Below are 13,588 nucleotides of genomic sequence, written 5' to 3'. Positions count from 1 at the left end.
AATTATCATTTGATCGACACGTCATATTAACTCCGATATGAGCTCGGAACGCCCATAGATGTCAGAAAGACAGGACAACGGTGTCAGAATGTCGCAAGAATACCCGTCATATGACCAGTTAGAGAGCGATTTGAATAATTTTTGTGATATTGTCAAGAAGTGTGCGGCTATCTTGATTGACTTGGACTTGGCACCACGTCGAAATAATAATTAATTTAAAGCTTACTTCCTAAAAACTGAAACGCTGGTAAACAAGATTGTCCCCGCTAGGTTACCGTTGTCTTTTTGTTCATGGTTGTGACAACGTAAATAAGTCAATAGCCAACATACTGCTAAAATAAATCAGTCATACAATCTGGCCAGCGGAGACGGCGGCCTATTCAGATGAATAAAATTATCCTAGCCGTAGTGTCGCAATCACATTTTTTTCCAATCTCATAGGCGGGATTTCAGACAGAAGCCGTACCTACCCAATAATTCATGCTATTCAGCGTCCCGAAGCACTGCTAGTGCTTCTATCAATAGAAGACGGTGCCATGAATGGAATCGAAATACATATTTCCACGAAGTTCAACAGTCGCGTAGCCCTAGGTCAGTCTGAGTCAATCTCAGGTCATCTCCAGGTCATCTGCAGGTCATCACAGGGCCAGGTGGCTGCACCAATCTGTGCGGTGTGTCGGCTGCTAATATTGTTACGGCTGTGCCATGTCCCCGTCGATCTGACCGGCCATTCGTCTCGATCGCCGGTGATTGGTCCGTCGTGTGCGATACCGTGGCACGGAGGGGTCACCAAAGTCTACAGTCGCCGCCATCTACCTGCACCACCGCCGCTGGACCGTTGTGGTAGTGCGGTACCCTCTCACTTCCCAGCCTCGCCACCGGACCGGTGCGGTACCCACCACTCACCCATCCACCGCGCCGCCTCCGCTGGCCAGCCACAGCACGGACGGTCCGGCGGCGAGACAGCCGCTCATACAAAAACGGCGCACCGCCAGCAAAAACGGCGCTGGCGGCGCAGAGCGGCGCCCGCGGCGGTGAGGCTGGCGCGGTCGCCGGCGGCCGGCGGGGTGGATTAGCTGAGAATGGTGAGGGAAGCCTATTGACTCGGTGTTATGGAGGCCAGCTGGATTGGGCCTGATTAACTAAACAGAGGGGTTGATCCCGTTTACGAGGTGAATTGGATTGACTAGTCGATTGGTATAGGGAGCCTAAAGAACAATTTGCTAACGCAAAGCTTGGCTGCTAGCCGTTTGCAATGCATTAGCAATGTCCTGCCTAAACGAGAAACATGTTGTGGTCAACTAGCTCGTACGTAGCTCCAGCCAAACAAGCTCAGTCTTCATGCATTGGACAGTGAGCACTGAGCACTGATTGCCCTCTGTGCCATGTCCCAGCCTTTCCCCAGTGAAGGGGAGACCACTCTGCCTAATCCGCGCCCGCGTGTCGCAGGCCACAGCAAGTGCCCCATCGTCCCTGCTCGGTAATCCACAGCCGGCACCGATTTGAAAACAACCGCCGCCGCAGAGCCCGTGGACTGGGGTACAGAGGTGGGCGTTCGCCAAACCTCGGGCCTGGCAGGAAGGGTGCTGGCCGCGCGTGGGCAGGGGACGGCGAGCCGGTACCTGCCCCGGGGGGGAGGGAGAGGGACGGCGTCACGGGGAGCGAGGGAGGCCGTCCAGTCGACCACGGTCCGAGGTGAGGGTTGGAATCGACAAATGTGTGGAAATTAGGACCGTGATTCTGTTTTGGTGAGCCAGCGAACCTTCGTTTGAAGAGACTCCGACATGGAAAGGCTTCTATGGAAAGGCCTTCATGGAAAGGCCAGCTGCTCTGCGGTTAGCCTTTCGCTGCATTGCTATTGCTTCAATACAGTACACCTGCATCCAAACAGGATACGGACAAACAAAACAAACGACAGATGTTGACTGTTCAAGTGCACAATTTATCTCTCCTTTCCCGGGTCAGAACTCGTCTGGATTGTCCATATCAAATGATGGCACTACCCGATGAACTGAATCAACTTGGCCCGGCATGTACAGCAAAGCGAACGAGAAACAGCGCCTCGCATAGACACCACATACCGATGGTTGGTACTTGTTGCATGCATGAGGAGGCAACGCCAAGGACGGCGATTTACCACAGTGATGCAGGAGCAACTGCAAGGCGAGTACACATAACACACATTCACTCACGTTATGTTGTGATAACATCCGACCTTTCGAAACGGGTATCTCTGTTCTGAAATATCGAGTACAGTCCTCGAGGGTCACCTTTGCTTTGTCACCTTCGAATGTTTCAACATTTAAGAGATGAACTTGTAGATAAAACGTGTGTAACAAAGAATGACGGATGATATCACCACGCGGGTGACATATCCGACACCGAAATCACGCACACAGGGCAACATTTCTTTCCGGTGAAATCGGTCTATCGTAACAGCTTCGCCTGGCTGACTAGGGCCGAAAGCTGCACCGACAACCTCCCTGACCGAGAGTTGAAGCCACCGTCTTCGTCCCTGGAGGTGCCGCCTGTCCCTGAGGCCGTCGGCCACGTCCCCGTGGAACCGTTACCGCCGGGACGCGTCTCAAAGTTGTTTGTAGACGGTCTGCGCGAGGGACGCCGGCGGCGGAAAACAGCGCGGTCGGCCGACCAGCCGTCTCGGCGAGGCGATAGGCCGCGACCGCAGGTAAACAGGCGGCGTTTAATGGTCCGCTGCGCCGCGCCGAGTCGACGACAGTCGCTCGGCTCTTGGTAGTGGTTGGCCGCCGAGTGCCGTGTGAGGGGCGGTCAGCGTTCGGCCGACCGTGGAGGGGAGGCCACCGGCGGAAACACCGCAGACCACACCAGACCAAACTAGACCACATCAGACTAAACCGACAAACGGAACCAGCCACAGGGAGAGGATTGAGAAAAGTACACCGAGCCTGATACGAATAACGCAAACCAAGAACCAACAACTTCCGGCCCAAAGAACATCTCGATCAGTGTTTCTCACAAGACCACAAATGTGCTCGGACTGTCGGAGCTCGGAACATGGAGTGCCGGTCAGAGTGGAATCGCCTGTTACTGAACCCAGCAGCCTGTTCTGTAGCGTGTTCCAGCCAGCCCTTCCCTATTATGTCGTTCTCACCGACCGACCAGCTGCTCTGGGCCAGGTGTGCAAGTGACGTCACTGTAGTTATTTACCGGCTGCATTATGGAGGGGGAGAGGCACATGGCCGGCCTTCCACCACTGAACGGGGATGACGGCACGTAGGCCACCGATCGATACACGGCTCGATGGAATTATTTACCTGCGGTACAGCATCGCCGGTGCGGCGCTATGGACGGAAATACGAGCACTTCCTCGTTACACGAATGTGGTGGGACGGAGTGGAGGGGAGATGGACAGAGTGGTCGAGAGAGGGAAGGAGATAGGCAGAGGAACGGAGGGAGAGTGATGAACAGAGGGACGAAAGGCGACAGAGGTGGACAGACGTGGACAAAGCAGCACATCGGCTCTGCTGACAAAAGTTCACCGCGGACAAGTCACAGCAACCAGTCAGGACGCTTTGGAGAAGACAGATGCATGTTTTTTTTTTAACAATGAATGAAAATGTTCTCAGTTTTTGAAACATTATCGGCCATGTGATAAAATATCGGGTCAATATTTTCTGTAACAATTTTGCTCTTTATTTATCGTCTTGGAAAATACAGTGTCCCAAACGTGTATAACCGGTTTTCAAGCGCTGCACACATCATCGAGTTGAGAAACATTTTTTTGTGTTTTGTCCTTACATGCGGATACTACAACCACTTTAACCATAGAAACACTAGCTTTCGTTCATGTTCTTGCGAGGGAATGTGCTTTTCGAGCAGGTGTTAAGGACCAATTAAGGCACCGATATCGGACAACACTTAATCCATTTCGCATATTTACATATGTATTGGAGGCTTCCGGGTAATAATTCTCGCTGCTTTCGCAGGAAACAGTGCAGCATCGGTCATCGATGGCTCACAAGCTGGAGTGGACTGCTCTGGCTTCCGTCAGACTGCGGGAATGGGGAATTATATCCTCCACAGTCCACATCAAACAGAATCCGACTGTTCCATCACACCGGCCCCCACTCTGGCCTCCAAGCTCAGTGTGCGCCGTGCAGGGCGCGTCGTAACTAAGCGTGGAGCGTTTACCTCTGATGCTCGTCTGGCCCGGCCCGTCAGCCATTCTGGATTAGTTAAACCCACTCATTAGTGGAGCCGGGCTGCACGTGGCCGAGGGGAGACGTGCTGAGCGCCGCCGGCGGAGGCTGAGAGGAGCTGCACGATTCACTCTGAACGCCCGGCACACCTGGCTGGAGCGGGCCGAGCGGACGGAGGCAGGGACAGACAGCAGCACGAGGCAAAGTAGAGGCGAGACGGGCAGACTTGCAACCAAGACAAACCTAAAAATACTTCACGGATTCTTTCAAAGTACCGAAGGTAGTTCCGAAGAAAGATGCACAGAAGAGATGAAAAGCTGTTCAATATTTTCATTTTACCTCTTGTGGTATATGACTGACTGGAAAACTGAGGTCTGAGGGACGCCTTACCGCTAAGGGCGCGGCTTTGATGTCTTATGTCTGCTGCAGAGTGCATATTGCAAACTACCAGAGCCAGCTGACTCTACCGTCACCGTCAGAGCCTCCACTCCACTGACGGAGCCTGCCTCTGGTGATGGACACCGGCGGAACGGCCGGTATTTCCTGAGCCCTGCAGACTCCGCGGCGGCGGGTGGAGACGGCCCATACCATCCCGGACAGTCCGGACACGCCAGCGTTGCCGGACACACCCAGAAATGTCCTGTCCTGGCTGACAAAGTGTCCATTTCCGGCATGGTCTACACTCCGTCTATCGCCTGCCCGTCGTCCATCCACTGACCCAGCCCGTCTGTCCACCGTCCGTCCACTAGCGAGTCCGTCTCTCAACCGAGCCCCTCTGTCCACCGTCCGTCCACCGGGGAGTCCACGGGCGGGTCGCTTCCGTCCCTCGACCTAGCGTCTCGCGGCGGGGCGCCGCCTTTGTTCGTCGTGACGCCGCCGGCTTTGTCTCGTTTCTCACGCACGCGGCGGACCCACCGCGGCCAGATTGCCGCCGGTGCGCCGCGGTTGTCGACATCAAGTCACTGGCCGCGCTGGGGTTCACACGTTTAATAGTGTAAAAATGATGGAGCAATTTAATATTAGCTAGGGTCGCGCACTGCTCTGCTCCGAAAAGGACCGGTCAAGTGGGATTCTCCACCCGTTGTAAGATTAATCTGAGATGGGATCGAGCTTAGCTGGCTATTCCGCATCTAAACGCCGTATCCGGTGCAGAAACTCGCCCTGGCAGCTGTGCAAAATCACACTGCAGCGGTCTGTGCACTTAGCTACACATTGTACAAAAATTACCAAATGAGAACGGTTAATCTGCACCGAAATTGGGGGAGTGAGTGTTTCTTTAAAGCCGGTATGAGTGGGACCGGATTTGGTCGACATTTTGGCGGCCGCCGGTGGCCATTTTCTGGCCGGGTCCAATCAGGCGGCGCACGAGAGGCCAATTCGCCGCGGTCGGCGCCGGCCCGATGGTCCGTATGCACGGCGCCGGGAAGGGCGGCCGGTGGTCGCCGCGGGTCGCCAGTCAAGGCTGCCGACGGCACGCTGGGAGAGCCCGCCCCGAATGGCTTCCTGTCAGTCAGCGCCGCGGCCGGCACGACAGCCGAGCGGGCGGCACGGCTGACACGCCCGGTCGACGGCGAGTGTCAGACGAATCACACCGCTAGAGACCATTAGTCCGCCGAGAGTGAGAGACTTCAACGCCCGTCAGTGCTATCTTTGAATCGTGATTCAACGCATCACAGGAAGCTATCACGCGAGTTTAATTGGCCGCCTCTGTTTCATGACTCATGGCACAAAGAAGCCGCTCGACATTGAACAGTAGGATACCTAGCACTGGTTTTCTTAGAAGTCCGGACTGCCTCGCCATTTCATCGTGGAAACCGGACGTGCATCAAACATTCTCTGAAATATTACCCAGCTATAATTTCTCATTCACATCCCACAGCAATGATTTATAACTGCCGACGGCCATTCGGGGAACTCGTTGAAAAATATATCTGGGCTGGAGTCGCAGTTAATGGCATCAATTAAAATGAGCGACATCGATGATGAGCCCGTTCCCATGTCAAACGGCCAGGACAAGGCCAGCTCGCGGGAAGTTTCCCCAGACGATCAACACCGAACATGACCTTCGCTAAGGACAACACAACACCGTCTCAGCTCACAAGTGGTCTTTGTCCAAGACTTATCAAATCCCACACCGTATCATTAACACGTTCGTCTCCACAAAATGTCAGATATTGAATTCTTTCAACGATGATTGAGAGTTTAGGCAGGCAGGAATTATTGGTGCCAATCGGAATTTCTTTTCTTGGAATTCCAATTTTTGTCCAATTCCAATTTGGAATTTGGACGGAATTCTTAACATTTTTTGGAAATTAATCGGAACACAAGGCCTTTAAAATTTAAAATTTTAAAACGGAGGCCTTTAAAACGCTTTTAAACACTTTTAAAATTTACACAAAAAATGCAAAAACCGTTAAAAATTGGAATAGCCCCCGCTTTGGACAAAATTGGAAATTTACTTGGCAATTTCTTGGAATTGGATCGGAATTGGAATTGAAATTTCATGAAATTGGCACCACTAGCAGGAATAGTCTTGCGCTCGTGGTCCATTCTGTAACGCCTTATGAACTGGCTCAATGACCAAATGGCTACAGTTTTCTTCAACTCCATGCTCCATATATAATCTCTCACTCTCCTCTCCCTGACAGCGCACTCGGCACTCGCCGCCCGTAGTACGATAGTACTATCAGCAGCGGCAGCGCGGACCGCGGGGAGACTCACCGGTCCGGACCGCCGCGTCCCTCCCCTGTCCCCAGCACCTCTTCTCCTCACCTGTACGGAGCTCCTGAGCCGGCCGGTCGGCCCGACCACCGGCCGCACCGGACCGCATCTCGACAAGGAGGGTGTCACCAGTCACAGACACCACCAGTCTCCGATCACCAGTTCACCACACCTCACTCAGTCACCAGTCAACCTCTCCGCACAGGGCGGCGTGGGCGCTGCGCTCCGCACCACGGTCGCTCCCCGCACCGTTCGGGACGCTCCCACCGACTGGCTGGGCGGCTGGCGGCGGCGGCGGCGGCGGCGGTCCGGGCGCACGCACCTCGGGGCCACGCCGCCGCGCTGCCGCCCAGCCGGAGCGGACGGCCCGGCCCGGCGCGTTCCGGGGCTGAGGAATGCGCTGGCCGGCAGGGTCGCCGCTCACCTGGCCAGTGGGGAGGGGAGGGCAGAGGGGCAGGGATGGAACTGGAGGGAGCAGGGGCGGGGAGGTGTGAAAGAGCCGGACAGGAGGAAGGTAAGAATAATGGTATACTGGAGGAGTTGAGTGGTAACACACAACAAATGTGAATAAAGGAATGGCGAAGGCATAAGGAGAGCGAAGAATCCAAGCAGTTGGTACAAATAATGCAATATTTTTAATGTGCAACAAAAAACACCTGTCATCAGACGTGTTTAGCGAGGGACAAACGCCGCTGAGTGTCCCTCCTCCCCATCCCCTCAGCATGACCATAAATAGACGACACTCCGAAGGAATCAATGCCGGAGCGACCAAGAAACCTGCATACATACTATACCTACAGTATGATAATAGGGAGACAGAGATCAGACAGGAGAGCCTGCCGCTCCAGAGCAGAGTTCAAAGGAGACGACGAGGCTGTAGAAAGGTGTCTTATGAACTAACAGGAATTTTTTCGCATCCGTATTAGAAATCATGTCGAAATAGTTAACGTAAAGAGAAAATAGGGCGTTCTTGCCATTATGGAATAGTAATTTACCAGGATATAAATTAATATAGCCTATAGGCATATCCAAAGAAGAAGGATGGCGCTCGAGCAACCAGACTCGGAGCTGTCAGTTTGTATGTAAATGTTGTCCGAATGGTTGAGAGGTGTGGGTGTGAACGGATGTCCCCAAACTTCGATTGTCCTTTTTCAACGGCTTTTGTGCGTAATTTACAGAGATTGTATTCATTATTCAACGTTCAAAGCCAATAAGAAACAAATAGTACGGTCGCCCGATCATTCGCTCCAGGGCTAGTCCACCCATTCACTGGCGGATCCAGGGGAGGGGCATACAGCGTCATGCTTCCCCCTTCCCCTTGGCCCCAAGTAACTCGAGGTAACTCGTAGTCGGAAGTCGGACGGATTGACCTGTTTTCTCCTAAAACAATATTGATAAGCCGAGATGGAACCCTACCGCACCGCCTCACTTATCAACCTTTGGTAACAGTCAATCATCGGTTATGGTTAGTTGATCTCTTCCAAGCCCCCCTACCACCAAAGAAATGATTGGACCTATATAGGGGTCTGAAAGTGGTGACCCTACCTGGTATGGCAGCACCGTGCTATCTGCTTCACGGGAATGGGATCGCGCTGATAAGGCGTGAGAAATGACAAACAAAGCGACGCCCAGTCGAGGTAAGAGGTCGACTTGGCTCCGGAACAGGATCCTGGAGGCTGGAGTAACGACGTCTTACACATTCTTACAAGAACGTGCGAATGAGGCATGGGGGCATGCCATCTCTGACACAGTTTCGAATTAGACTTATGGCTGTGCATGGAAGAAATGAGCAACTGACAAAAAACAATTTTATTTATGTTTATCTGGAGATCACTGGTATGCTTCAGTCCAGGCGAGCGAGTGATATGAAGTGTAGGACTGTACATAGGTAAAAAACTATAAATTGGGAATCCAAGGTGCCCCCCCCCCCGCCCCCCGTCCCAAATCGTTCCGCCGCCTATGTTTTCAACATCAGATATTGTTACAGTGCTTTTTTTATAAATTTAGCTCGAATGTTTGAATGGACGGATTGACGAAGCCGGAACCCACGCTAAGCAGAGCTTGTTGCGTAGACTCCGACCCCTACCGTCCGACCGCGCAATTCAGGGTAACGGGAGAATTTAGATGCCAAAGTTTAACGTGCCCTTCAAAGTCGGACACGGCCTGTCCCACTCAACTGACTTCAACTGGCTGCGGCTGCTAACACCAACCGCAGACCATCCCCGTCAGTAGTCTCAAATATCGAGCGCCGGAGCGTCTCGAACCCGGGCTCTCACTACCGGGAGTCCAATGCTCTACCAACTGAGCTACGGGACAGGCTATGCCTGCTTCACTGTGCCTTTACGAATTTCAATCGTGCTTTTATTTCCCAGAGAAACAGTGTATGGTAGACTAAGCACTAAGCAGCGTTGGACACAAAACAAATATTATTGCGCTCGAATGGTCTGCGTTTTAGTGGTTTTGGGGCATATATGGCGCAGTTCATTCGTTTATGAAGCGAAGAGAAACATGTGGGAAGCTTTGGCTGGGATCGTGATCGCGTGAACTCAGGAAATGTTCTATTATTATCGGTTATGACATCTCGTTCTTTGTGATAACTGAAGCAAATTCTGCTTTTATCTATTTGTTATTGCTTTATCCATTGGGACCATAGAAACATGAGCTTTGATCGTCAAAACACAGCAAAAGTGCCGAAGATTGAGTCAGTCCCGTGCCCGGTCAACAATGAAAGTAATATCCCTTTTCTTCGTGAACTGGCTGGCAAAAAGGGCACATTTATTGAGAAGATTACTGATACAATGCACATTGGACTGCTACCAAGTATGCTGGGAAAACTGAGATCAGGAATTGTTGACAACTTAAACAGCATGCTTCCGAAATACGTTCCTCAGTAAGTATGTTATGCATTTGATTAGGCAGTTATTAGTTAATTTACTTGGATGTAAATGTGCGTTTGACTCAAATCATAGCTAATAATGAGGCATGGAGTGAAGATAGTATTTTGTGATACCTTCATTGTTAACGTGATGTAATCTAGTGATAAATGAGTGTGCGCTCACGTTTATGCCAAAAGGATGGTGTTGTGTGTGAAAACCCACTGGTCTTGTCAAGTGATGATACTTGTACATATATAGGATTCTGACTAGCCAGGCTCTGGTCAAAAGTGGAATGATTAATTGCAATTTCTATTAGTAGGAAGCATGTGTGGTCAAATGAAGTTTTTTTCAGGTAATATTAGGCTTTGAAAATAATATTAATTACCACCTCATTGAAGCATTTCTTTGAACCTCTTTTATTTATGAAAATAAAGTTGCAATTTGTAATGTCAATCATCACTGGGTACCAAAACTCAAAAATTAAATACAAAATTTGATTCTAAACTATTCATGTGGCCAGTTGCTAGAGGATATGACATACAATTACTAAAACTTGAACAGTTGTGTTAGTTTTCCCTGGATCTTTCCTTTGACCACTAAAAACAATAATAACTTGGTATGTATTTAAATGGTGTATTTTACCCATTGGCCTTGTCGCTGTTCTCAGATAGGCAATCAGTGAAAACTATTGATGTGGTTGGAGTTGTGAGCTGTGGAGGTGTTGGATGGGAGTCGAGGAGGGAGTTTTGTAGTGCTTTGAAGCTAAGAATGGCACCATTCTTGTGAAAAAGATAGATATAGATAGTTCATGAACTGGAACAGTTGACCCATGAACTGAAGATTTGTATCCATGGTAATTGTAACCAGAATTGAATGCACATTGCATACCTATTTTAAAACACGCGCACTGCAGGGGGGGGTTGTTTTCAACCCCCCCCCTGTGGTTTTTCGCAAATCGCGAGAAAACGGCGGCGCGTAGCGCCGCCAAATTTTGCATACCTGTTCTCCCAACTTTTGCACACCTTGAGTAAAAATTTTGACCCCAGGTGACCTATGGTCAGGTCACCAGGTCAGGTCAAGTGACCCTACCTCGAAACGTAAATTTCGAAGTTTGCAATCCCACCAAGCCCACAGTTGTTGAGATATGATCTTGAAACCCACAGGAAATAGTAAAGTCATCACGAGCTACAACTTGTATATCTCGGAATTTTTATATCGATGACCTAAGGTCAGGTCATTTTTGCGACCGGCCCATTATAAGTCAATGGGAGAAATTTCAACTTACTCTGAATGCCATCCTATGACTTCAATACGCTCAGGATCATAGTATTACAGGTCCCTGTTGGTGATTTCACCGAAACATATCACTTATGACCTTTGGAAGGTGATCTCCAGGTCATCTTAGGTCACCTGAGGTCACCAGCGGTTTTTCTTCAATAACTTGAGATTGAATAGAGATAGAGACTCCGTTCGACGTTTATCGTGTTTTTCTCGTCAATGCGGATCGAATGATATGCAACATGACCTATTTCGGTCAGGTCATGACCTTGACCTGAGGTCAAATTTTCAACTTGACCTTTCGAGGTCATATTATATATCATTCGATGCGCCTTGACGAGCTAAGAACGATGGCGTTCGAATCGATCCTCTGTCTTGTGTGCAAGACAAGTTATTCAAGAAAAACTACCGCGAAATTCCTGTTGTGAAAATCGTAACATTTTGTCTTCGGTGACCTCTGGTGACCTCGTTTTTGACCTGACCCAAAAATGATCTTAGTATTTCTTGTAGATCTCATCTCAACCTATCCAACGCCGTTTACCGCTTGTCGCTACGTTGCGCCGTTTTCGAGATCTCAGGGGGGGTTGTTTTCAACCCCCCCCCCCCTGCAGTTCGTGTTCGGCTCAGACCCGCTGCAGTGCGCGTGTTAATAATTGAACCAAATCCTCATGATTTTCCCCTTCCAGGCAGCTTTTGTGCATATATGATCAGGGGACTTTGAAGAATGATTGCAAGAATCTTCAGCATGTACACCAACTGAGACCTGACCATGTGTTCGCAGGCTGAATGGCATTATGGTTGGGTACGAGAACCTGGCCATGCTGGGGAGCAAAGGCCACATGATCCCCGGCTACCACCACATCCATATCAACATCCGGGCAGACTTTTACGTCTTCAAGCCGGTAATCGGCGGAACACTCACCGGTAAGAGCCGCTGTCCAACGCTGCTCGAGCGACGGTCTAGGGAGAGACGACCGACCGACACTTTGACTGAGGTCATTGCTTCACAAAGCTTGCCTGTGTTGTGAGCTATTGTAATTGACCCCAGACGGTGTTAATCTGGAATAGGAGCTCCAGTCAATTATTTTTATTCACCCACAGGCCGCTCTCCTTCATGATAATATCTGCAAAATATATAATTACGAGTACAGCCCCCGATGTTGCATAATTGCTGAATGTCAACTGAACTGTGAACCTCAGATAAAAAGTCCTCTGTTAACTTACGTCAATGCACGTCTCACAATTTTGTAAAAGCAATAATCACCGTTTATGTGGAGTAGCTGCGTATGTGTTGATCAGTCTCGTCCTGCTGACATCATCGATCGCATTGTTTCAGGAACGGTTCTGAAAAAGTCCAGCTCGAGCGTCACCTGCCTGACCAACAAGGTCTTCACCGTGTTCGTGGTCCTGCCTGCGCATATGAAACGCTCCCTGCACAAGATACAGATCCACGACGAGATATCATTCACGATTGAGAAGATCGACCTTCTCTCACAGATACCGTTCGTCAAGGGCATCCTGAATGATGACAGGCAAGTTGTATTCAATTCACATGCTGATTTCCATCGTACTCTTGTGGCGTGAAGCGTACAAAAAAAAGTCAAAATACGAAATATTGAGTCAATAGCGTCGTATTGTCAAACCGCCCTGGCCTGTCCACGAAAGCCACCGCCTGGTGCCACCATCTGTTCCGCTGAGTGCTGACCCTCCCCTTTCTCCCGGCAGTTTGCCGTCGGGCAGCTCGTCGCACGTGCGGTTCGACTCGGAGTCGGCCGAGCCCGACTCTGGCCTGTCGTCGATCGAGGACGGCTCTCTGGGTCGCAGTCCGGCCGAGTCTGCCGAAACGCCACACAGCCGCAAGCACAAGAAGCGCCGCCGTGACCGCGAGGAGGCTGAGGGCGAGGAGCCACCGGTGGCGGAGGAGCCAGCGCCAGCGGAGGAGGAGCCAGCGCGGAGAAAATCGAAGAAACGGCGGCGGGAGGATGATGACCAGGTGAATGGGGAGGAGGCGTCCCCGCGGAAGGCGAAGAAGCGACACCGGAGCGAGCCGGAACCAGAACCTGTGGTAGAGGAGCTCTATCTGGCCGACCCAGTACCGCCCACCAGCAGCCTCAAAAAGAAAAAGAAGAGGAAGGAGCAAGCAGACCTCAACGGTAGCATCAGTGGAATGTTGCGGTAACTGCCGGTGCTGTTACAGAGTGTTTTTCAAATGTGGGAGATCAGTGCCTTGCTATGTGTTTAGAACGTGTATGGAACCGGGAAGGGGACTTGTTTCGATGCTGTTGCTGCCACACGATGTAGCATGACATCGATGCTACGTGTTTGTTCCGGTATGGCAAAAGCTGAGCGACAAATAAGAGATATTGCAATACAAAGTTGTTCGTGTCGCGGTCAAGGTTTTGAAAGCTGTCATAAGCTTTGTGAGGGCCGTGGTGTGCTGAGTGTAAGTGAATCTCCGGCTTTGAAAGTGTTTCCTCGTACGGACAAGGTCGACGGTTCACTCCGCGACCGCAGCGCCACCAACCAAACACAGCC

General features: G+C 50.9%; 1 protein-coding gene across 1 annotated transcript; it reads left to right on the top strand.

Annotated features, from left to right (window-relative positions):
- The first annotated feature begins 9,322 nt into the window (after window positions 1-9,322).
- LOC122393726 (DNA-directed RNA polymerase I subunit RPA43-like) lies at window positions 9,323-13,443 on the top strand. The gene is made up of 4 exons (XM_043389987.1): window positions 9,323-9,789; window positions 11,835-11,977; window positions 12,390-12,585; window positions 12,779-13,443. The coding sequence occupies exons 1-4, from the start codon at window positions 9,557-9,559 to the stop codon at window positions 13,230-13,232; spliced, it is 1,026 nt and encodes a 341-aa protein (XP_043245922.1). The 5' UTR covers window positions 9,323-9,556; the 3' UTR covers window positions 13,233-13,443.
- Window positions 13,444-13,588: the final 145 nt, after the last annotated feature.

Source organism: Amphibalanus amphitrite, unplaced genomic scaffold, assembly GCF_019059575.1.
Source record: "Amphibalanus amphitrite isolate SeventyFive unplaced genomic scaffold, NRLGWU_Aamphi_draft 000025F_arrow, whole genome shotgun sequence".
NCBI classification, from domain to species: domain Eukaryota; kingdom Metazoa; phylum Arthropoda; class Thecostraca; order Balanomorpha; family Balanidae; genus Amphibalanus; species Amphibalanus amphitrite.
This window is presented reverse-complemented; position numbering and strand designations above follow the sequence as displayed.